A 25,675-nucleotide genomic window follows, 5' to 3' on the forward strand; every position below is an offset into this window, starting at 1 on the left:
TTCTTGTAATTACAAGGTAGGCAGTGAAAGAGCTAGGAGAAGACTCAGGACTTCCAAGCTACCATAGTCCATTGTCCCAGGCTAACTCTCCAATTATAGTATAATGGAAAGTCCAATGGACTGGGAATAAAACTTTAAGGATTTGAAGGATGAGGCATCACAAAAATAAAGTATGCAAATGAATTCACCCTACACAAAGCAATGAATTTCATCCCAAGTCATGTGAAGAGATGAATGCAGGTTACTTTAGTTTAATGGAAGAGTGGTGGTTGAGGATAAGAACAGATGGACGTAGCTGTACATACATAATATTGGGTATCGAGCACTGATTAATGGATTACCACTTGCTAGGGATGCAGTAGAGGGAAATTCATGCACAAAATAGGAGGCTGGACTAAATGACCTTTTAGGTCCCCTCCAACTCTTAACATTTTATGAGTCTATGTTCCCCAAAAGTCCATATAACAAGCATATGATAATACAACCTACATTTCTTTACCACCATTGTCTGTTTAAAAGAAATAAAAGACCTGAGATCAATAGGTAATAGTCTTTAAAAGGAAATACATTCATTAGATGATTAACTGAAAATTTTCATTTCTCAAAAAGGGTTTACTATTACCCACCTGATTGATCTGAAGAGCTTCTTTAAACCAATCTGAAGCCTCATAAAAGTTTCCTTTATCTCTAGCCATTGCTCCTAAGCGTAAATAGCCTGAAAGAAATGTATGCTAAAAGATCAGTTCCACAAAATCAAATTTTAGCTTAGGTTCTACCTCTTTTTTTTTCCCCCTGGTAAGGCAATTGGGGTTAAGTGACTCGCCCAGGGTCACACAGCTACTAAGTGTTAAGTGTCTGAGGCCGGATTTGAACTCAGGTCCTCCTGACTCCAGGGCCGGTGCTCCATCCACTGCTCCACCTAGCTGCCCTGGTTCTACCTCTCTGATCTATCATTTCAGGCCCATATCTTGTCTACCATCCAAATTTCTCCCAATATTCACCCATGCAAATCGTCCAGTTCAAGAAAGTTCTGCTTCTTCCTCTGTTCCATAGACATCATGCCCACTCCCCCATCTCCCCTTCCCTCTTCATCCACACTTCTCTTCTGGCCTTCCTCCTCATCTGCAATACCCCCACCTTATCCTCCGCTCCTATTCCTTCTTCAAGGCTCACGTCTGCAGAGTTAAGTTCTGTGAGGCCAGAGATTGGGTCTTTTGTCTATTCTACAGCTAATGTTTTACTAAGGACGGAGCAGGCATCTAATAAATATTTGTTGATTTAACAAGTTAAATGTATGTTAAATGAATGACTTGTAGGTTTTTTCCCAAGTAACTTGAAATTCTTACAGTCAACATAATTAGGATGTTCTCGTAATATATTTTTATACAGCTTTTCTGCTTCGTGGAATTCACACATTGCCTCATAAAGCCTGGCCAGATTGTACGATGTTGTAACAGAGATGGCATTATAGTAATGTTCGTCATGCTCAGCTTCTGCCTTGGCACGATCCAAAGATGCCAAAAAATATTTCTGTTAAAAATAGAAAAAGAACTTTCAAAAAAAAATGTTAGGTTAGGGATGACGTTGACAAAATAACATACTCCAGAAGGATACAGACATCCCATTTTCTCACCTTTGCCTCCCCTAAGTTTCCGAGCCTAAAATGGAGGGCACCCACATTATTCAGAATCTCTGGTGGGACGTCGGCCTGTACCTTTTCCTGCAGGATGCGTGTTGCTGTTCCATATGCTGAGAGGGCACCCTGTGAGCCCACAAAGACAAGAAGCAGGGCTGTTATGATGATGACCAACACCTTACACAATTTACAACACAGCGTGAACAGCACCCAGCTAAAAAGGGATTCTATACCATGTACCTGTATGTCGGTCTGTTCTAGGATTTGTGCCAGCTCTATCCAGGCCTCGACATCATCTGGATACTGCTCTGTGACCTTCTTCAAGTGGCCCTGAGACAGAAGAGATGCCAGGATCAGTGATTCGTCACCAAGTCCAGTCACCACAAATCAGAATTAAAGCATTCAAAGTGTTGCTTATCAAGGTGATTAAAAACTAAATCATCAATGTTAAGGTAGCACCGAGGAGGAGAAAGAAGGACTTGTAGTCAGGAAGTGGGCTGGATACCAGCTCTGCTATGATTTCATTATACCTTTATGCGCCTGAGCTAATATGAAAGCTGGAGTCCTCATAGCCATAAAGCCCTCTGTAAACCACAAAACAGCATGTTATTACTATTGTTATGGAGATTCTCCCCATGAGTCTTATTCTTGAAGCATGAATGGGAGCCTGAGTTTGTAAAGGGTTAAGGCCAATGGAGCACAAGTCTTGGAGATCCCAAGTCAAGTCAGAAGATCAGTTCAAGGAATCTGCTGTCCTAGGTCCTCACTGCCTAAGTGGAATGAAGTACTTTCTCGTAAGGATGGCCACTGGGCGATGAATTATTTTGGTTATAAAAAGTCATGAACACTACTTGTTTGGGTTTTTTTTTGCAGGGCAATGGGGGTTAAGTGACTTGCCCAGGGTCACACAGCTAGTAAGTGTCAAGTGTCTGAGGCTGGATTTGAACTCAGGTCCTCCTGAATCCAGGGTCGTTGCTTTATCCACTGCGCCACCTGGCCGCCCCCATGAACACTACTTGTAAGACAAAGAGGGGCTATATGATTTTTGTCAGTAGAGAGGATGGCATATAGATAAAATAACCCCTTTTCTGAAATACAAAATTCTATTTTAGTTTTTTTTCTAGAGGTAAAAGAATGTTCTGGATGATTTCCCATGGAATACTTCAAGTTCCAACTAAAACCCCACCTTCTACAAGAAGAATTTCCCACACCCTCAATTCTGAGGCCTCCCCTCTTTTTCTTATTTATCCTACACATAGCTCGTTTGTACACATCTGTTTGCCTGCTGTCTCTCCATCAGCCTTGAGCTCCTTGAGGGCAGAGCCTATCTTTTGTCTTCCTGGCACACAGTAGGTCCTTAATGAATGTTTACTGACAGACGTCCATTTGGAGATCATTTCAGAATAGCTAAGACTTGTAGGTGTACCTTGGCAATGTCTCTTTTGTCTTGATCTTCTGAGGCAGCATAGAGAGAGCCAAGAATTTTCATCGTTTCATAATTGTTGGGATAGGCTTTCAAAACTTTCTCAAAGCACTGAGAGGCGTTCTCCTTGTCACCTCGGTAAATATACATCTGGCCCAAACCAAAAAAGGGGAGCACGAAAGAGGATGAGGCAAACTGGGTGGCTTGATAGTAGTACTGGAAAGCTTGGTCGTAGTCTTCCTGAACATGGAAGGATCTAGCCAGCTGATAGCAGCTTTCTGCCTGCATAGCTTCCACCTCTGTGTTATGGAAAGCATGGAGGGCCAAGTGCTGGACTTTGCTGTAATCCTGAAAAATGAAGAGCACAAGAAGGGTACAACCCCAAACCACCTCAATCATAAAAGATGAAGCTGTATAAAACTTGTTCAAAGTAACAGAAGAATTAGGTGACTAAAATAGTATTATCACTGGTACTAAACCATCTCAGAGTTTTAGGTTTTCCCCTCATACTTGTTTAATAAAACTATGCCATGAAAAGGACATTGTACACTCAATAATCCTTTACTTTAGTGTGGCGTGTTAAGAAAAGAAATGCATTCCTCATTCCTGGCTTTACCTACTGAAAGCTACCAGTTAGAATTTTATACTGCCAGAGGTAGGAAACCTCTTTCTACAAATTAAAAGGTCCAAATTTTACTCTATAGAAACCATGAGCTGTCATCATTCACATAAAGAATGTCCTACACATATTTGCCACTATAAAGAGGCACACATATCACACTTCCTGTAACAATGGCTCGATTTGTATACAGTATTAAGGTCTGCAAGGTCTTCTTTTCATCATACCCATCAAAGGTGGGGAGCACAAATATTATGATCTCCCATTTTACAGATAAGGCACTGAGGGTCAGAAAGGCTAAGTGACTTGTCCTGGGGCACACAGCTTTAGAAAGTGTCCAGGTCAGGATTGAAAGCCACCTGTTTGCTAACTCTAACTCTGCCCCTCTTCCAATTAGATTGAGAGACATCAAATACCCAGATGCCCCAGACCAAGACATATCAATCAAGTGAGGGCTCAATATAAAAACTCAGGTCTCAACCTATACACATTGGCCTCAGACCAACCTTCCATTAAATGTAAAAGACAGTGAAACATCATATGCTTAGGAGCAAAATCAAGAGTTAAGAGATCAAAGATTTTTCAAACCTTTTTGAAGAAAAAGTGATTTGCCAAGTGGTTCAGTACCATAGGATTGCTAGGATCAATTGTATAAGCACGGGAAAGAAGTTGGACACCATTTTTGATAGAGTCAGCCTAAACAAAAGACAGAGATTGGGTTGAGAGTATGAATGAATGAATAATATTCTGAGAGCATTTTTTCTAAAAATTTTTTCAAACTTTTAAAGATGTGAACATTACATAAAGCCAAAGCCAGATAACAGAGTGCTCTTACTTCACTTGTCTGATTATTTAAAGTACCTATGTTTCCCAATAATTAATCAACTGCAAGCACAACTTTAGTTTTAGTTTTAGAAGTATTTCCTCATGATCTAATTTTGGGCATATGAACATCATTTGACAGAAATGATTTAAAATTAACACTGGCTCAATATGGCAAGCAACAGAAAATACTCCAATACATTCTGTTTTGAATTACATTTTTAGCCTTACAGGAACTTTTCACAACAGTATGTCATATCTGTTACTTAAGTGCCTGTGATAATGTTACTCTGGTTGAACTGCTCCTCTTCCTTCAGCAAGGCCATCTTACAAACCATTTTCTAAATGGTTTGTGAGAAGACATCACTACATCCTGCAGAGAAAAAAAGAACCTATTTACACAGCGAAATATGGTTCCTTTTTCCACCCTATATTTTGGACTCATATTTTTGGCTAAGCAGATTCTTTGAGGATTTCTCTATTGATAACCAAATCATTCAGGACTTGAACTGTTTTCTTACTCACATACCTCTTTATTATTGAGTTCTAGGACAGCCAATCCAACTAATGCTCCCACACACTTGGAGTTGAGCTCCAGGGCCCTGCTGAATGCCAAACGAGCTTTCTCCAGTTTGTTCAGTTTCACAAAGCAATGTCCCATTCCTAGGCGGACTTCCGCTGAAAAAATAAAATCAAGTCATTCAACCTGTTGAACTAAGGCATTTTTAAAGTTCTATTACTTCTGTCAAATGAAAGTCCAACCCTTTTATACTATAAGTAACTATAGTAAAACTCCATTATCAAGAGTTGTTACACTACTTCAGTAGATCAAATCATAACCTCCATGATAGTTCCTTCCCCACAAGAATGAAAAATATCCAATACTGGTATGTTACATGTTTCCCCAAAATGCTGTTAAGACTGTGCTTCTAAATGACAATTTTCAGGCAGAAAGAACAAGAAGTTCCCTTGAAAGTGAAAAGTCCTGAATGATCAACTATGATAGACTTAACTCTTCTCAGCAATCCAATAGTCCAAGATAATTCCAAAGGACTCATGATGGAAAATGCTCTCCACATCCAGAAAAAAGGACTGTGGAATCTGGATGTAGACTGAACCATACTGTTTCTACTTTTTTGAGGTTTCCCCCTTTTGTTTTGATTCTTCTTTCACAACATGACTAATGCAGAAATATATTTAATGTGATCGTACATATATATCCTCTATCAGATTGCTTACTGTCTTGGGGAGTGAAGGGAGGGAGGGAGAAAAATTTGGAATTAGAAGTCTTATAAAAACAAAGGTTGAGAACTATCTCTACATGTAACCAGAAAATAATAAGATACTTTTATGATAAAAAAACAACTATTAAAAAAAAGCGAAAAACCCTGTGATCAACAACAAAATTCTGTCCATGTATTTTTATCCTTTTCACAAATTGGCACTTTCTCTAACACAAGAGCTTAGCCAGAGATGTTTGCTATCACACACATGCTGATCATTACTTGCTCTCTGAGAGGATGAAAGGGCACTCAATTAAAGAAAAGGTTCTGTGCAGGCACTGAAGAGTCAGAGCAACAAGCAGCAAACCACAGCTGGGCTTGCTGGCAGACTCCTACAGTGACTATAGGAGAAAAGGCTTCAGGTGATACAGAAAGAGCACCAGACCTCTGTGCCCAAAACCACTCTCTTTAAATCAAGAGGGTAGTAAGACTGCCAGACACTATTGAGACACAATGCTCGTGACAGTTTTCTTGCTTATATGTAAGAAAAGTGGCCAAAAGAAAGTGCTATGAAGTACTGAAGCACTGAAATCTATCCTCTGGCTATAAGATATGAGTAAAGTACCTGGCACATAGTAAACACTTAACAAATATTTTTGATTTAGCAATTGATGATGACTGATATTTACTTCCCTGAATGCGGCACAACACTAAGAATTTAGAGGGAAAAAGAAATCGCGGCAATTCATCCTACTTCTTTTTTGATAGGCTTATGAGACTGGGAGAAAAGGCCAAGGAGGTAGCTAGAGTATACCTGGATTTCAGCCAAGTATCTCACCAAATTAATCAATGAGCACTTATTAAACATCTACGTGTCAGGCACTGTGCTAGGCTCTGGAAACATGAAGACAACATAAAGTCCTTGTGCTCAAGCTGTCAGGGGGACACAAACGTATTCAGTAAATACAAAATACACAATGGTATGGGGTTGAGTTTGGGCAGGAGTAGAGGGAGAATTAAGAAAGTCCCACTGTTCTCTGCCCTGGTCAAACCCAGCTCACTGGGTTGTTCTGGGAACGACATTTAAAAAAGGACAAGCCCCAGGGAAGCCACCAGGGCTGTGAAGAGACTTGAAACCATGCATGGGAGCAGTAGGAGAATCCTGGGGTGTTGCTATGAGGGACAACATGGGTTGGGGGGGGGGGTGAAGACTATCTTCAGGTATCTCAAAGGTTCACACCAGGAAGAGGTTCTTAGACTTGTTCTGCTTGGCTCTGGAGGGAAGAACTAGGGTGGAAGCCAGAGAGGCAGATTTTAATTCAATATGAGGCAACAAGCATTTCCCAGTAATCAGAGCTATCTGACAGTGAATAGACTACCTGGGAAAGTATCGAGTTCCCTGCCAATGGAGTTCTTAGACTACACGACTGTTGGGAATGTTGTGGAAGGGACTCATGCTTTCAGTTCTAATATGATTCTATGACCTATTATCCTGTTTTAAAAACCAGCTGAAGATTTTTAAAATGTTTGATGTCATGTTCACTTCTGTCTGAAGTACATGTTCTCATATAACCTCAGAGTTAAAAAGCATCCAAATGAACTATCAGTATTTTAAGCTGGATCCCAGTTTTAGCCTAACTACTGAGTTTTGCTCTTCCCTTACCTGGACATCCTGGGTTGGTACGCAGTGCTTTTTTATAGTATGCAAGGGCTCCTCTGTAATCTTTCTTGTTGAATGAAATACAAGCCTTACCTGTCATGATTTAAAAAAAAAAGGCAGTCTGTAAGTTTGCTAGTTTAAAGAATGTAAGGTAAGTATAAGATTTAAGTACAAATAAATACACACAAAAAGCAATTTACCCCCACAAAGCAGAAACAATTGATGCCCATAAACAGAACAGCTCTATCTTTTTTTTGGGGGGGGGGGGCTGGGCAATGAGGGTTAAGTGACTTGTCTAGGTTATATTTCATTTATTTATTCATTTACTTTTGTGGGAGCAATGAGGATTAAGTGACTTGCCCAGGGTCACACAGCTATTAAGTGTCAAGTGTCTGAGGCTGGATTTGAACTCAGTTCCGCCTGAATCCAGAGTTGGTGCTTTATCCACTGCGCCACCTAAGAACAGTTCTATCTTTAAAATGATTATCTGAACAAGTTTGTTATATTGTCCAATAAAGAGCGATCACTGTTTATTAAACATGCAGTGCTCAGGAATGTATTATTCTCAATTCAGAAAGCGATTCATTTCCATTAATTTCAACAATAAAAACAATTCTTAAGAAAATAAAATGGAGTCCTCTAAAAGCATGACCTGCAGGATATGCTTTCTCTTCTCCACTGCCGGTCTCTGGCACTCTTCAGGGGATAAGCTTCAATTTTATTAGAAGGAAGTTCTTTTCCCCTTTGCTGCAGGGCCAGGGTCTGAGTTTCAATTAATGACAGCTACATGCCTGACACAGCTGAAGAAATCAGATTCCTAAGATGGCTACCAAAGATAGCTTACCGAGAAGGGCTGGGATATTATTTGGAGACTGGTTAAGTACAAAATGAAACTGTGCATCAGCCTGGTCCATTTTGTCACCTTCCAACAGACAGAAGCAGGCTCTTCCCAATAAATGGTTCTGGATTAAAAAAAAAAAGGCACCAAATTAAATTTTCCTTACGGTTAATGGTCAATATTTATTTCTAAAGAACTTGTGACAATGGTAAAGACAGGTAAAGTGATCAATAGAGGTAAATTCTCTTAATTGTAACACATAAGTAGATGATGGACAGTTCTTAACTGTCCTAAAATGCATATTTTCCACCAGTAATCCTGATGACCAAAAATACCACAAGTTTCTAAATTCTGTTTGGAACCTATAATCCCCCACCAAAAGAAAATATGATGATGCTTGAACTGACCATTCAAAATGTGTAAATTTGACCCGCTATGTTTATGCTGCTAATCCTTCCCCCCATCCCCCTTTTTTTGCAGGGCAATGAGGGTTAAGTGACTTGCCCAGGGTCACACAACTAGTAAGTGTCAAGTGCCTGAGGCAGAATTTGAACTCAGGTCCCCCTGAATTATCATTCAGCAAAGGCCAGTGCTTTACACACTGCGCCACCTAGCTGCTCCCTACTAATTTTTTCATAAAAATGACAGCACTGAATAGGAGGATGTCAATGGACTGAACCATACTTAGGGAAGGGATAAGTGATACTTTCAACTAACTCAAGCTATTCCCTACCATAAATGCCATCTTTTTAGCATCAAATTCTCCAGACAAAAGGGCACTAGCTACATGGCTAGAAATCATTTGCTACTACAACCCTGTAGAATCAATCCTGGAGTTGACCCAAAAAGTAATGCAAAGTTGCATGATAGATGCAGAAGAGCACAGAGCAGGGTGAAAAGTACTCAAGGTGGGAGTCACAGCTCCCAACCACAAATCCAACTCTGCAAATGACCAACTTTGGCTGAATCACTTCAAGTCTCCTTATCTTTTCACTGGAGAAGCTGGATTCAGTAACCTTTGAGGCTCCTTCTGGTTCTACATCTAGACCCTACAAACTTGTATTACCAACACAGTGGCATCGAGAACCTATGTCCAGAAAACAAAGTGGGCTTGTCACATGGTAAGAGCAAGGAATGAGAGACAGGCAGTGGGAGGCCTGCATCAGCCTCCAGAATAGTAAGAGGCCTGTGGGGGGCAGGCAGCATGCTGGGCAACTCTTCTGAAAGACTTGGGGAAGAACAGGAATGAGAACTGCACAGGGTGAAGGGGATGCTGTGATCTGCACTGGGACTGGGGTGGAGAACCAACCAAAGGAGCCCAGACTCACTAGAGCCATTTTACCGATTTTATACAAGACGACAGCGACAGTTTGCTTTTCTTCAGAAACATCCATTTAAAAAAGAAAAGTGTAACAAGATGCCTCCTCGATGTAAATCACACCCAGCAGCCATCATAGTGAGCCATGGCTAGGGAAAGCTTTCTATTCTTTTTTACCTGATCATACATGATAATTTTGTCAGCCATCGTATACAACAAGGTTGCTTGTGTGATGAGTTCCTTCTTGTTGTCCTTGTTTTTTTCCTTTCTGGCCTGCTGGACATAGTAGGCTGCCAATGTATCTAAGCAAGTCATCTGGTCTTTTTCATGGTCTCTATAATCCAGGTTGCCATCTATTCGTGCTGCTTCCAACAACTTCACAAAATCTTCTGTTTTCCCTTGCTTGTAATATTCCAGCTAGAAAATAAAAAAGGACAATTAGATAGGAGAGGGCAACTGAGTTGAACCCTTAAGGAAACTAGGGGTTCAGAAGCACAGACACTTCAGCCATGTGGGGGTCCATGCAAATGCTCCAGGGAGAGGGGGGGGGAAGGAGGGAGGAGCTGGTGTGCTTTTGATCCTCAGACCTAACCAGGAGACTCCACAAAGCTGATTCTCCTTGGAACTACAGATGCCAGGTGGTGGCAAGTTTGCGTGGTTGAAGCGAGGCTGGCTTGTTAGGCCAGCTGAGCTGGAAGCAAGTTTAGGGTTTGAGTTAGTTTTTGCCAGACCAAAACTGTCCTGAGTAGCTGAGGAAACAGAGCTTATTCAAGGTAACTGGGAGCCTTTTTACCCTAGAGATTTATATTCTAACCATATGGGAAGAGGGTCATATGTTTCCCTTTTCTCTATCCCTTTTCTCGTTGTCCCTAGCTTTATTAATTCCACTTGTGTTGTAAATTTTTGTAACCATTAATAAAACCTGACTTGTTTATTTAAAAAGAGGCTGTTAATCTCCTTTCTTATTAGTATGGGAGACATAACTGAAAAAGAGGCAGTTTGGAGAAGGGGAAACTCTGGACCTTCTTATTTTCTGAACCCCAATATTACAGCAAGCTGCCCAATGAACTCTCCCCATACTAAATTTGGTCCATACACATGTCAGAATTGTTCTACAAACGACAAGAGAGCAAAGTGGTTTGGACACAATATAACTCTATAACAGACCTAAAGCTTGCTTCGGTGGAGATCAGATACACGTAACAGCTTTTTTTTTTTTTGTGAGGCAATTGGGGTTAAGTGACTTGCGCAGGGTCACACAGCTAGTATGTGTTAAGGGTCTGAGGCTGGATTTGAACTCAGGTCCTCCTGAATCCAGGGCCGGTGCTCTATCCACTGCACCATATAGCTACCCCCATAACATCTTAAAAGATACATATTCGGAACTTATTTTCCTAGCCAGTAAACAAAAAACATCTATTTAAAAATAAACACTAACCGCTAAGGCGATCCATATATGCAGCTGAGTATGTTCCTGTTTCAGAATACTGATAACTTCATCCCCCTCCGGTAACTGATCGAAGTCAAGTTCAATGACCTAAAATACAAAAACATTTGTTACTCATTATTCACATCCTTGTTTTTCCCAAAGTATTTATCAGTACATAGATGAATATTTATTTAACAAATAACAAAAAAAAATAGTTTGTGCTCATTTTCAACTGAGACAAAATGCCCAGCTCAAAAATACTGATAACATTCACTGTGAGAGAAATGCTTTGGGTAAGCCCAAGAAATATACTCATAAGTATAAGCATAAAAAAAGTTGGCATTGCTGGATAAGGCAGAATATTTGGGGGGGGGGGAGGGCAATGGTTAAGTGACTTGCCCAGGGTCACACAGCTATTAAGTGTCAAGTGTCTGAGGCCAGATCTGAACTCAGATCCTCCTGAATCCAGGGCTGGTGCTTTATCCACTGCACCACCTAGATGCCCCCAGGAAGAATCATTTTAGCTATAAAATGTCACAGATGCTATCAAACTGTGCATGGTCTCTGATCTAGCAATACCACTGCTAGGTTAATATCCCAAAGACATCCCCCAAGAGAAAAAGACCTATTTGTAAAAAATATTTATAGCAACTCTTTTTGTGGTGGCTAAGAATTGGTAATCAAAGGAATGCCCATCAATTGGGGAATGGCTAAACAAGTTATGGTATGCGATTGTAATGGAAATATCATTGTGCTCTAAGAAATGACAAGCAGGATGATTTCAGAAGGCCTGGAAAGACTTGTAAGAGCTGATATTTAGTGAAGTGAGAACAAAGAGAATATTGTGCACAGTAACAGTCACGTTGTTTGATGAAAAACTGTTAATCACTTCACTATTCTCAGCAATATAATGATTGAAGATAATCCCAAAGGGCTGATGATGAAACATACTATCCACTTCCAAAAAAAGAACTGATATTGATTGAACACAGACAGAAGCATGCTATTTTTTTAAAGTTTTCTCATACAAAATGACTAATATGGTAATGTTTTACATAACTGCACATGTATAGCCTCTATCTGACTGCTAGAATTTGGAACTCAACATTTTTAAATGCCACAGAGGTCTTGGGTGCTTTGCATTTGTACATAGAACCCAAGTGGCACCCCAATTACTAATGGGAAATGGCCCTAAGTTGGATTTTTTTTAATACTTCAACAACCTGAGATTTCATTAGGGGAGGTATAGATGACAAGTCTCCTCTAGGACTTAGCAGGCCTTCAAGAGTTTCTGGGGCCAAACATACCACCATATCGCCACATAACCCATCTGTTCATGAACAGGCTAGGCTAGGCTAGTCCTCAGGAAACAGTTACAGTCTGTGATGGCCCTTAATTCAGGCTGGTACCCCCCCCCCCCCACACTCTAATTTACACTGGTCCAGTCTTCAGGCACCAGACTCGCCCCCACGCCACCCTGAGAGAAGGACTTTGGTGGAGGAGCACCGATTGAAAGCACCAAGTGAACCACAGGTTCTGTATGATAACCAGTTTTGCGAAGGATGCAGGCTCAGACCTCGGGGTCACTCACACACTTGGATGTGAGCACACCCGACCAGGGGCGCCTCTGACTCGGCTCTTGATGGAGGGGAAGGGGCTGGGAGGAACGAGACACAGACCCCCGCCCCCAGCCCCTTGTGAGCCCTTTCCTGGTCCTCTGGGCCTCCTTGCGGGACGCAGGGTCCGGAACCAGAGGCCTCCCGCCAGCCCCCTCTACCCCCTGTGCCCTCGGGGACACGGGTCAGTTCATTCACTCAACTCCGCCTGCCTCAGTTTCCTCCCCTGTAAAAGGACGCTGCCCTCCGGTCCCGTCCAGCTCTAGCCCGGCGCTTCGGAAACTTTTCCCACTCGCGACCCCTTTTCGCCCGAGAACTTTTTACGCGACCCCGGGTCCGTAGGTTTGTAAAAGAGGGGGGCCGACCAGGCATTTGCTGCCAAGTTGTTCGCGCCACCCCCCAGCTCTGCTCCTGAGCAGGAGCCCACGGACAGGTGGGGGCGGGGGCGCTGGGGCACGCGCCGCAGGGCTCGGCGGGGGTCCCGGGCAAAGTTACCCAAGAGGGTTTCCGGGCCGGGGTGAGGCAAGAAAAGAGGGAGGGGCTGCCCACCCCGGACCCCGGACCTCCCCCCCCCCCCCGCGCCGGTCTGCACAGCTCAGCCGGGACGGGGGCCAGGGGTCGGGGCAGACCCGAGAAAGGGGGGGGGGCCGCGACCCCGCCCCGCCCCCTGCCGGGCGGGGGCACCTCTCGCCCCCGGCGCCGCTCACCTCGTCCGTGTCCCGGAGGGGAATCTCAATGGAGCCTCGCGACATGGTGAGGCCGGGAACCGGACGCTGGCGACGGCGGCTCCTGCTCCTGCTCCTGCTCCTCCTCGGCGCCCAGCTCCGGCGGCGTCAAGCGCTCCCCCGCAACTCCCCTCCGGCCGCCAACACAACGAGCAGACGCCGCCGCCACAGCCGAAGGGGACCCGGTACTTCCGGCTCCCGACCCTTTTGAACCGGAAGAACTCGCACGCGCGAGGGGGCGGGGCCTCTCCGGGGGCGGGGCGGGAGCTGACCCTACCGGAGCGGGAGCCGCCGGAGGTGGCCTCGAGAGCCGCTGGTGCCCGCTCTTCCCTCTACCTCTCCCGCTCTTACAAACCGGGTCGCCGAAGCCGGGGGACCGGGATCTTGCCCCAGGTCATCGCGGCCGAAGAATCCCTGTCAGAGTCAGGCTCGGAGTTCGAGTCCAGCCCAGCGCCTGAATTGGTGCCACCCAACGGGGGGCTTTCCCGATTCTTTAAAGACAAAACCGAGAACAAACCCATCCAAGATTTTAGGTCCGGGCTCCTTTGGACACAGACCCGGGGCGGGGGTGTGTGGGGGGGGGGGGATTGTCGGGTCAAAGGGCACGCGCGGTTTAACCCCTTAGGGGCCGCAGGTCAAAAGGAAAGCTTTTAAATGGCACAGAAAACAAACTGCGCAAAGGAAAGTGTTACTGGGAAACTTCCCCTGGGTCAGCCTGAGCGAAAAGAAGAATTTGGAGTCAGAGGACCTGGGTTCCCATCCCGGTTCCGCCATTCACTGCCGCTATGACGTTGGGAAATTGATTTCATTTCATCTGTTCGAGGAGCTCCCGGTGTGGAAGTTCCTTCCACTGATGTAGAAAGAGGATTGTCCATCAGGAGGACCTGAGTTCAAATTCAGCTTCAGACACGACATTAGCTGTGTGATCTTGGGCAAGTCACTTAACCTTCATTGCCCTGCAAAAAAAAAAAAACACCATTAATCAAAGTTACTGTTAGATAGTCCTAGTTCTAAGAAAAAAATTTCACCTAACATCAAACATTAATTTACCTCATTTGTAATCTGAGAGTTATAATGTGTTATAATGTGTCAGAGGCAGAGCTTGAAAGAATATCTTCCTAAATCATACTAAACCAGGGATTGTCTTAAAATTATTATTATTATTATTATCATTTTGCCAATTAATAGGCATTTACTTTCTCTCCCACACCCCACCTCACCACCTCAGCACATTGCATCCATATCTACTGAGTGGATGCAGATTATCATATAAGTGCTTGTACAAAATGACAAATATGGTCATGTTTTATATAATCATACATGTATAACCCATATCCGATTGTTTGCCTTCTAAGAAGGGAGGAAGGTGAGGGAGGGAAAGGGATAAAAATTGGAACCCAAGACTATAAATAAAAATGTTTATTATTTTTAAAAAATGATCAAAAAAGTAAATTTAAAGACGGAGAAAGCCAAGAAGATGAGGCATCTGGAAAGGCTTCTACTAGTAGGTAATGTCTGAAATGAGTCTTGAAGAAAGCTGGAGATTCTAAGAGATGGAGAAGATAAGGAAGGTGGGAAGTCCATGCAGAGAGAGAAGAGCCTGTTCCAAGGCAAATAAATGGAAGAAGGTGATAGAAGACTAGAGTTCAAGAGAGATTAGGACTGGATGTATAGATTTGGGAATCTTTTACATGGAAGATGATCATTGAATCTGTGAAAGTCAGTGGAATCACCAAGAGAAAGGGCATAAAGAGAAAAGAAAGCCCAAGTCCAAATCTTTTAGGGATATTCATGGTTTATTAGCTTGATGTGGAACTTGGTTGGTAGTCCAAGAAAACTGAGGAATGGTCAGACAGGTAAAGGAACCAAGAAAGAGAGAGCATACTGGAAGAGGAGGCGGTCAGCAGTGTCAAACTCCATACAGAGAGGTCAGGAATAAAGAGGACTGAGGAAAAGAGCATTCGATTTGATATCTTAAGAGAACCGTTTCAGTTAAGTGATAGGATCTGAAACCAGAATATAAGGGGTTGAGTGAGGGAGAAAAGATTGTAAATATTACGCTTTGAAAGAAAAGGCGGAGCTTGAGGGGATGATGACAGGGTCCAGTGGTTTTTTGGAAAATTGGTAAATCTGTTTTTAATCTATTTGTGAATAGCAAGGAAGAAAGATAAGAAACAATTAAAAAGTGTGTGTAGTAGTGGGGGGAAAAGATTGGAAAAAATTAAAGATGAGAAAGGGAGGATGATTGAAAGGGACAAGCTCCCAGATGTGACATATGAGAGATGATGGATAAAAGTAGAGAGATAGGTCTTGACTAGAATGGGCCTATCTCTTCATCTACACAAAAGAGAGAATGAGGAAGGATTGGAGGGGATTCTATCTCAAATATGAGATAAACTACATGGCCAAGGAGGCCCCTTCCAATTCTGTAATTGTATGATTCTGGGATGCAAACAGGTTGTAAATCATAGACTTCCTCACAACAGGCAGCTGACCTGTCTTTGTAGCAAAAGCACAGTTTGAATGAGTCAGCAGAATCTTTCTTCCTGAGTCGAATTGGAAAATATATTTTGCATGTTTTTACTTTATACAGATAAGGAGTTTCTAGTTCAGTGTTTAGGAAGATATTTAGAAGATATGAAAGACAGCCCTTGAAAACTTCAGATTGTTGGTTACTATGTGATACATTCATCTCAAAAAGCAGGATAAAATTTTTTTTCTGTTAAGAGAAAAAAAAAACAGTGCATTTCTATGAGCTACTGAGATTTGTAGCTTAAAAAAGGGGTTTTTTTAGTTGAACCTACTTAGGTTTGCAAATTAAGGGATTTTTGTTTATGAAATGCATCTTAAACTATCTCGAAACTCTTTTTTTGTTTAATTCCTTCTTCATCTCTGTCTACATTACACACACACCATCGTGGTCTGAGAACTGCTGGGGCAGAGGAGAATGCATGGAATGAATGTATAATGCACTTCTATAAGTCATTTTGAGGGACCTTTTTCTATTTTGACAATTGCATAGTAATTACTAGGTAAATTATTTTCATGTTATCCCAAGAACCTGTCTGCTCATTAGCACAGGTAATCAAGTTGGCTGTTTAGTTTCTCTGTGAACAATTTAGTGGTTCATATTCTAGAATAAAATGTACTTAACTTCCCACTGACTTACTAACAGCCAGTTTCAAAACCATCTCTGAATAGGATGCTAAATTGTATCCATCATCCTGACACAGGCACACCAAAGAGCAGTCCTCTGGCCAGCTTTAGATGTTTACAAAGGTCAATAGTAAATAAAAGACATTGGGTTCAGGACACTAATGTTGTTGACTTTTAATTCTTCGTTTTTGGGGAGAAAATATTTCCCAATATCCAGATAACCTACTTATAAATAATTTGCTTCATTTTGCAGTAGAATAAAGGAAGAGCTTTTGAAGTTCTGTAGAAAGCATTCTCTTTTCTGTGTTTTGTTGACAAATCACTTCCACAAAGGAACTAAACAATGGAATCTTAGAATGTTAACCCTTTGAGATGAGGGACTGTTTTATTCTTTGTCTTTGCATCCCTAATCTAGCACAATATGGGGTATATAATCAGTGCTTAATAAATACTCATTAATTGATTAATTGGGAACTTGGAGGTCACTAGTCCACCTCCCATCACAAGCTAGTATCCTCTTCCAGGGACATTGGAGAGTAGCTCATTCAACCTGAACATTTCAACACTGAACACTTTCAGTGACAGATTTCACTACCTTGTGATTCAGCTGGAGATCTGTAACTTGCCCTGCTTTTTAGAAAACGTTTCTTTAATATTGATTCAAAACCTGCAATCTTATACCCATTGATCCAAGTTCTGCTTTCTGGAGCCATATAGAATAAGTCTGCATTTTTAGGGCAAGCTGAGAGATATCCATCGGTACATTCCAAAAATACAATTTTCAAATTTGCTGAAAAAAAAAATAGAATAAGTTTGAATTCCTTTTTTTTTTTTTTTTTTTGGTGAGGCAATTGGGGTTAAGTGACTTGCCCAGGGTCACACAGCTAGTAAGTGTTAAGTGTCTGAGGCTGGATTTGAACTCAGGTCCTCCTGACTCAGGGCCAGTGCTCTATCCACTGCACCACCTAGCTGCCCCTAAATTCCTTTTTGACATGACTACCCAGTGCTTACTAAATGTTTATTGACTGACTACTCTTCAGATATTTGAAGACAGCTACTTTGTCTCCCTTCATCTTTTCTATAGACTAAACACCACCACCACCATTTCCTTCAACACTATGATATGGGTTCATCCTCACCATCCTGGTCACCTTCCTTCACACACACACTTTCAGCTTGTCAATGTTCCTCCTAAAACATGATGCCCAGAGCTCAGTACAATTCTTCAGATATAGCTTGACCAGCTCAGATTATAGTAGACCTGTTAAGAGGAGGCCAGTCTTTTTGGTTAGCACTTTACTCTATTGGCTCATCTTGAGCTGATACTAAATCCCTCTATTCTTTTCCTTACAAACTATCATTTCTCATCCTGTCAGAGATGTCCACCTTTGCTTATAGCCATGTCTGCTAGATCAAGGTAAATGGACAAGTGTCTGCCATGCGACAGGACTGGGGTTAGTCATCAAGGATAAAGACAGAAATGAACAAGTCCCTGCCCTCAAAGAGCTAACATTCTAATGGGGGTAGACAGTTCAGAAAAGGGAAGCTGAAAGGGGGCAGAGCACATAGGGCTGAAGTCCAGAAAGTCAGAAGCACTTATATTCTTAGAGAGCTGGAGGGATTGGGGTGGGGGTGGGGAGGCTGGGGGAGGGGAAAAAGGTTAGGGGAAGGAACTGAGTTAAGTGGCTTACCTAAACCCACACAGCCAGTATGTGTCAGAGACAGAATTCAAACCCAGGTCTTCTTGACTCTTAGTATGAATCTCTCTCTTTTCATTCATTTATCTATCTATCTATCTATCTATTTTCTTGGTGAGGCAATTGGGATTAAGTGACTTGCCCAGGGTCACACAGCTAGTAAGTGTCAAGTGTCTGAGGCAGGATTTGAACTCAGGTCCTCCTGACTCCAAGGCCAGTGCTTTATCCACTGTGCCACCTAGCTGCCCCTCTCAGTATGAATCTCAATCCACTATTTCTTCTAGCTCAAGTTAAATCTATCAGTCACATTAGAAGCCAGGGTTCCCATCAGAAAATTTTACTTCCCTGGAACTCAAAACATCCTTCCCCAATGTTACAGCCCTGTGGACAAACTCCTATGTGGAGGAGTTCCCTCAGTTTCCCCACCCTGTCTTACTCTGTTGGGTAAGTGGGTGCATGATAGTTGGAGCTAAGAACCACCACAGCCCCCAAAGTTCTGCTGGCAGGTTAATTAGCAAGTTGGCTTGAGGTTATCTTCAGACCAGAGAACAGGCCAAGAGAGAGAAAAACCTGCCTTCCCTCAAACCGAAACACCTGGACCCTCTGAAGCTTGGACAGTGTAGCTTGAAAGTAGGGCCCCACTGTAAGAGGGAGCTAAAAGTCAATTAAAAAACGGCAAGATGAGCCAGCAAAGAAAGTTGAGAATTATTGAAAGTTTCTTTAGCAACAAGGAAGATCGAGGTGCACCCTCAGAAGAGGATAACAGCCTCAGAGCCCCTACATCCAAAACTTCCTTAGGAGCCTGTTTTTTCAGAGCTATATTTCAAGAAATCATAAATGAAAACTGGCTAGGATAAAAAGAAAATTGTCCCAGCTTTTTGAAAAAGGACAAAAGAATTCAAATAAATAGAAAATCTAGGTCTCAAACCCTGAAATGTCTTACAAAATATGTGACCAAAAATTATATTCCTATGGACAGAATACCCACATTGTAAAGAGGGAGACCACATTTGGTGGGAGAAGAAGGAAGGAAGACAGAGAGAAGGAAAGTAGGAAAGAAAGAAATGAAGGAAAGAAGGAAGGAAGGTAGGAAAGAAGGAAGGAAGGAGGAAGGAAGGAAGTAGCAGCATTCCCTAACTTCTGCTTGAAGTGGTTCCCAGAGAGTAACTACCAGCACACTCAGACAACATGGTCAAGACAGTCAATACTAAACCTGCTAAGAACCTAGTTCACTCCTTCCCACAAGCACACACAGCATCCATGGGAGGAGTAGGCTTAAACTTAGACCGTGAAAGCCGTGAGGCATACGTGTAAGAAATATGTGAGCTGTGGTTTAGCTCATGTCACCTGCTCTGGAAGCTCTGTGTTGAGCCCTCACACAGAACCCTGGTTGTTGTTTGTCCTTTGTTCTGGAAGAGGACCAATGACATGGGTCTATAGAGCCAGCCTGGAGCCAGGCTGCGAATGGCCTTCAATGCCAAACAGAAGAGTTTGATTTGGTTCTAGAGTCAAGAAGGAGCTACTGGAACTTTTTCTTTTTCTTTTTTTTTTTTTTTTAGGCAATTGGGGTTAAGTGACTTGCCTAGGGTCACACAGCTAGTAAGTGTTGAGTGTCTGAGGCCAGATTTGAACTCAGGTACTCCTGAATCTAGGTCCGGTGCTTTATCCACTGTGCCACCTAGCCGCTCCTACTGGAACTTTTTGAGTCAGGAAGTGACAGGGTCAGGCCTGTGCTTTTAGCTGACCATCCAATGCTCACTTCTCTGTGTTATCTGGGAGGAGATCATAAAAGTCTGTCAGATGCTTTACTGAAACTAGAGGGCAGCGTGTCAACAGATCACTCTAGAAACACTTTGAGAAAAGGAAGCCAGATCAGTTGGCTTGATTTTTTGCAGTGAGCCCAGAAGCAAACTTCTAGTGATCATCACATTCTCTTCTGAGTGTCCACATGCCATTTGCTGAATACTTTACTGCATTTATAGTGATGTTTTTAAATACCCCACCCTTGCCCACTTGTGCTAAAAGCACCCACTGTGGTTGGTCAAATATGGAACCTCAGGTTTGTAGACTGTGAATATCAGAGCAAGCATAAATTTCTTGCCGGAAAGTTCCCCCTTGGTGTCGAGGACACCCCTGAGATGGGTCTACTCTCCCCCCCTCATCCCTCCCAAGACCGACTTGCCTGTCATTATAGGAAGATAGCCCTCCTTTCCAGACTTCTATATAACTGTATTAACAGTGTCATCTGTCATTCATCTCAGCAGCCTTCCTCTGCTGGGTGGTTCTAAAGCAATGCAGAATCTTATTTGGGAAGATAAGGGTCCTAGGGGGTTGGCTCTGTCTTGATGAAATATCCATGTGCCCTTATCTTCTTGGCCTAGTTTTATTCCCATTTCCATCTAAAGACCAGCACTAGGGCAAGGGAGCTGACACATAGGGTGGAAAGGTCTAGGATAAGGCTAAAAGGAGTGAACAAACATGGCCTTGTGGAAGTATGGACTTGAAGCTTTGCTCTGCCTGAACAAAGGATCTACAGAAGCCCTAAGGGTCCTTCCCCATCTTCCAAACATTTCAGAGTCAGCAGGGAGGCAGGGATGACCCAGACTGATAATTGAAGCCGGTGAGTCAGAGCTTTCTGAATAATATTTGCTCTGAATGTTTGTCCCTTCCATTGTTAAGAGTCTGTCCTAGAGCAGTGAATGGAGTGCTAGGTCAAGAAGACCTTAGTTGAAATCCGGCCTCGGATACTTGTTAGCTGTGTGATGCTGGGCAAGTCATTAAATCTGTCTGCCTCAGTTTCCTCATTTGTAAAATAGGAATGGGGCAGCTAGGTGGCACAATGGATGGAGCACTGAGCTTGGAACCAGGAAGATTCATCTGCTTGGGTTCAAATCTGGCCTCAGACATTTTTTGGGGGGTGAGGCAATTGGGGTTAAGTGACTTGCCCAGGGTCACACAGCTAGTAAGTGTTAAGTGTCTGAGGTCGGATTTAAACTCAGGTCCTTCTAAATCCAGGGCTGCTGCTCTATCCACTGCATGACCTAGCTACCCCCCTCAGACACTTATTAACTGTATGACCCTGGTTAAGTCACTTAGGCCTGTTGAACTCAGTTCCCTCACCTGTAAAATGAGCTAGAGAAAGAAATAGCAAACCACTCCAGTATCTTTGCCAAGAACACTCTAAAGAACACTCCTGAAGAGTTGGACACAATTGAACAACAACAACCAAATATGGATGCCAATAGCACCTTACCTCCCAGGATTGTTTTGAGTATAAAATGAAATAACATTTATAAAATACTTTGCAAATGTTAAAGTATTATCATCACCCTCATCATTACTGTTAGAGGGCAAGGACCACAAAAGCATCAATCATGCAAATCAACAAGCATTAATGATGCACCTACTGTGTGCAAGGCCCAGGGAGAGGCTTCTGCCTATCAGTGAATTGGTCCAGGAGTTAAGTAGCCAGTGAGTGCCCACAGGCTGCTCTGTCTCCCTCTCAGGGGACTTATAAACAAGGCTGACATGAGGCAGGCTCTACAACTTCCACTTATGGGAGTGTTGCCTATTAAAGTCAATGTGGATGGGATTAACATCCTCACTTCACAGCCCAAAGCTGCCTTGGGAGAAACTTACAATATTTACCAAATGACTTGCAAGAGAAGTCATTCCAAGAAGAATGCTTCTGTAGAGGACAAGTGTGTGTGTGTGTGTGTGTGTGTGTGTGTGTGTGTGTGTGTGTGTGTGTGTGTGTGCGCGCGCGCGTTTGTGTGCCCACACGAGTGCACGCTCCAGATACCGCAGAGGGCTGCCATGTGCTTTCTGGCATTTATTGTTCGGTCATGTCTGACTCTCCATGACCCCATTTAGGGTTGTCTTGGCAAAAATACTGGAGCGGTTTGCCATTTCCTTCTCTGGCTCATTTTACTGATGAGGAAACTGAGGCCAACAGGGTTAGGTGACTTGCCCAGGGTCATATAGCTGGTATCTGAGGCCAGTATTCCTGACTTCAGGCCTGGCACTCTGTCCACTACACCACCTAGCTGTTTATTTTTTAGAAAGGAAGGAAGGAAGGAAGGAAAAGAAAGAAAGACAGAAAGGAAAGAAAGAGAAGGAAAGAAAAACATGTGACAATTCAGTATTCCGGAGGCCAACATGAACTTGACTCCCTCTCCCCAGTCTGTGATGTTGGGCCCAAAGCTCAGCAGACAAACTGTGAAAAGTCATTAACAGTTTGCAAAACAACAAACTAGTTGAAGAATCTAGAAGGAAAGAAAGAACTTGAGAGACATTCAAAAGAGACCAATGAAGTCCTTTTTCCTTGGATCTCTTCTATGATGCAGAGGGAAAGGTTTCTCTGATGATTCACCCAACTGGGCCTCACTTAACTAATCATCAGAAGACAGCTACAGCCACCTGGAATCAATCAGAGAAGCCCACCTGATCCTCTCAAGAAGACATAGTTCCCTCAGGAAGTGTTGATTAAAGGATGTAGACCTTTGATAATCAGAGAACTTTCCACAGAGCTGAACATGTGCACTTGACACCACTAAGAATTGTTGGCTTGGAAAAGACAAAACAAAAATGGCTCATTCAAGTCATCAGGCCCAGAGAAGCTACATCCTGGAGTAGAGAAACAACTGGAAAATATAATTACTGATCTACCCTCATTGGAAGTTTATGGACAGTGGGAGATAATGTTACAGCACTCAAGAAGGTCAGAGGTCTTGATTTTCAAAAAAGGGACGATAAGGGGCGGCTAGGTGGCACAGTGGATAAAGCACCAGCTCTGGATTCAGGAGTACCTGAGTTCAAATCCGGCCTCAGACACTTGACACTTACTGGCTGTGTGACCCTGGGCAAGTCACTTAACCCCCATTGCCCCACAAAAAAAAAAAAGGGACGATAAAAGAGTCTGTAAACTATAGGACAAAGGGCTTGGCTTTGATTCCCGGCAGAACTGTAAAGTATATTATTAATGAGATGATAATTGGGGACTCCAGAAGGCATGATGGAGGAGAGGGAAGAGGAGCAGAATAACTCAGAAGAAAAAGTAAGGGCTGAGCTGGACAGGTATCCATGTATAGTACAGGTTGTCTCATAGGGACATAATGAATGGCAAGGATAGGGAAAACCAGAGACCAGAATCCACTAGCCACAGAGAATACCAAATGTGGAGAATCTTCAGGACTAAATTAACCCTCATTAGACTCAATTCTAATTTGAAATTTTATGCAAAAGGTACCTCTGTTGATGAGGTGCCTCTGAGGGGGTGGGGAGTTCTGTGAATTAGAGATGGGGAGATATGATTTAAGGGGACTGTAAGGAGTTGTGTTTCAAGGAATCAATCACATGTTTCTGTATAACTACATTCTTTTTTTTGGTTTGTTTGTTTTTAACTTTTTTTTTTGGTGGGGCAGTGAGGGTTAAGTGACTTGCCCAAGGTCACACAGCTAGTACGTGTCAAGTGTCTGAGGCCAGATTTCAACTCAGGTCCTCCTGAATCTAGGGCTGGCATTTTATCCACTGAGCCAAGTAGCTGCCCCCTCGTATAACTACATTCTTGGGGACTGTCAACTTTTCCTACGAGAATTCTAGGATTCGTAGTTTGGGCTTGAACCTCAGAGGGAGGGTTCCCAATCTCTCATAATCTAAAACTATAAATGCCAGAGTCCTTATGGGGAGTGTAGAATCTACCCCGCCCTGCCCCCCCAGGGCTATTATACTTGCTTTGTAGCCTTGGTATTGAGGCTATTCAATTATTCTGTGAGAATATGAGTAACAATTGCTTAGAGGATATGAAAGCCAGACAGCCAGCTAAAAAACATTTGTTTCTGGAATAATTTCTTGTTATGCACAAATTTTCATTTTTACCAAATGTATTTGAGTTTGGAACACGTCTAAAATGATCATCAGCCAGTTCTAATGACGTTATTTATTTGAGGATGGGGAGAACATTCCTTGAGAGCAGAGACTAGCTTACTTCCCTCTGTGATGAAATAATGGAATTTCATAGATACTCAAAGACCCACCTGGAGATTAATCTAGACTGACTGAATCAAGTGAGAGTGATTGACTGCTGATTAGCCTACTTCAAGTTAATTAGATTGTAATCACCTTCAAAACCAATGGATTTGAATGACGCCAACCAATCAGCTTGAAGCAGTGTGTAAGGACCGCCTCTGTTCCAGACCTATAAAAAGCTTCCACAATCACCTTGCTAGAGTTCTTGATTAAAGCAGGCTCCTGGAGGAGGACTTGAGGAAGAACCCAACCAGGCTGGAACTCTAGGCTAGGTAGGACTTCCTTTTCTTAACTTTCTGATCTCCTTGTGAATATCTGTATGCTTTAATAAATGTTTAATGCCCAAAGACTGGTGCTGAAGCTTCTAATTTAAGGCGATCACACAATATAGATTTTTTTGTTTTTGTTGTTGTTGTTGTTGTTTTTACAGGGCAATGAGGGTTAAGTGACTTGCCCAAAGTCACACAGCTGGTGTCAAGTGTTTGAGGCTGGATTTGAACTCGGGTCCTCCTGAATCCAGGGCCCATGCTTTATCCACTGAGCCACGTAGGCTGCCCCCACAATATAGATTTTAAACATCACACCTCTTTGTATTCCTGCTGTTTATCAAGATGTTTTGCAACTAGTAAGCACTTAATAAATGCAGGAGTATGCATGGTCAAAATGCCCTACTCCACCAGATTCATGAACCACACTCCACCAGAGGGTACTCTGGCTCAAATACCAAACTCTTGGAACCTTTTTCTGGTTCTCTAAGAGCTGGCCATCTCCTTACTCCTTGGATCCACTTTTTTTTTTTTTTTGTGAGCAGTTGGGGTTAAGTGACTTGCCCCGGGTCACACAGCCAGTAAGTGTTAAGTGTCTGAGGCCAGATTTGAACTCGGGTACTCCTGACTCCAGGGCCAGTGCTCTATCCACTGCGCCATCTAGCGGCCCTGTATCCACTTTTTGTAATGGGCGGGCGGTGCCCCTATTCTCATTTATATGAGTTGGCAGGGATTGCCCAATCAGATCAATACATGTAGCCCCCATTCCATTTAGGGAAACTCTCTTTCCCTTTGCCCAATCCCTGCTGTGTTTCTGTCAAGGTTCTTACATGTACCTGTCATATCCTTGTATCCAATCTTTACTCAGAATAAAAGTGAATCAGCAAGTTAACATCACAGCACCTGATTGACTCCACATTCCTTATATCTCCTAGTCCTCTGTCAGTCCCCATATCAAACCCCTGGATATAGGCAGGCCCCAAAGGCTGGAAGTTCAGACCTGCCCCGTTGCTGTCCGTAGGGAGCCAACTGGGAGCATTTGCTTGGGACTTTTTCACTCATGGCAAACCGCCATGGGAGATCAGTGTCCAGACTGTTGATGGATACAGAAATGGGATACATGGCTATTTCTGCCAGACGGCACAGGTGGCTGCATAAATAGAGGACTATTGGCCCTGCTTCCAAGAGACTGAGAATCTACTCTAGCTCATTCTGAGGTG

At 42.9% G+C, this 25,675-nt stretch overlaps 1 protein-coding gene across 1 annotated transcript in view; it reads right to left on the reverse strand.

The window, feature by feature from the left end:
• The window catches only part of CTR9 (CTR9 homolog, Paf1/RNA polymerase II complex component), a 30,099-nt gene extending 16,593 nt beyond the window's left edge, over positions 1-13,506 (reverse strand). The window contains exons 1-12 of the mRNA XM_043971393.1: positions 13,292-13,506; positions 10,978-11,076; positions 9,717-9,956; positions 8,228-8,345; positions 7,387-7,476; positions 5,030-5,178; positions 4,267-4,374; positions 3,063-3,407; positions 1,877-1,966; positions 1,634-1,762; positions 1,347-1,530; positions 627-715 (exon numbers count right to left, since the gene is read on the reverse strand). Coding sequence (XP_043827328.1) covers positions 627-715; positions 1,347-1,530; positions 1,634-1,762; positions 1,877-1,966; positions 3,063-3,407; positions 4,267-4,374; positions 5,030-5,178; positions 7,387-7,476; positions 8,228-8,345; positions 9,717-9,956; positions 10,978-11,076; positions 13,292-13,336 — 1,686 coding nt within the window. The 5' untranslated portion in view covers positions 13,337-13,506. The remainder of the gene's footprint in view (positions 1-626; positions 716-1,346; positions 1,531-1,633; positions 1,763-1,876; positions 1,967-3,062; positions 3,408-4,266; positions 4,375-5,029; positions 5,179-7,386; positions 7,477-8,227; positions 8,346-9,716; positions 9,957-10,977; positions 11,077-13,291) is intronic.
• Between the last annotated feature and the right edge of the window lie 12,169 nt (positions 13,507-25,675).

The sequence above is a fragment of the Dromiciops gliroides genome, chromosome 6 (assembly GCF_019393635.1).
Source record: "Dromiciops gliroides isolate mDroGli1 chromosome 6, mDroGli1.pri, whole genome shotgun sequence".
In the NCBI taxonomy this organism is placed as follows: Eukaryota; Metazoa; Chordata; class Mammalia; order Microbiotheria; family Microbiotheriidae; genus Dromiciops; species Dromiciops gliroides.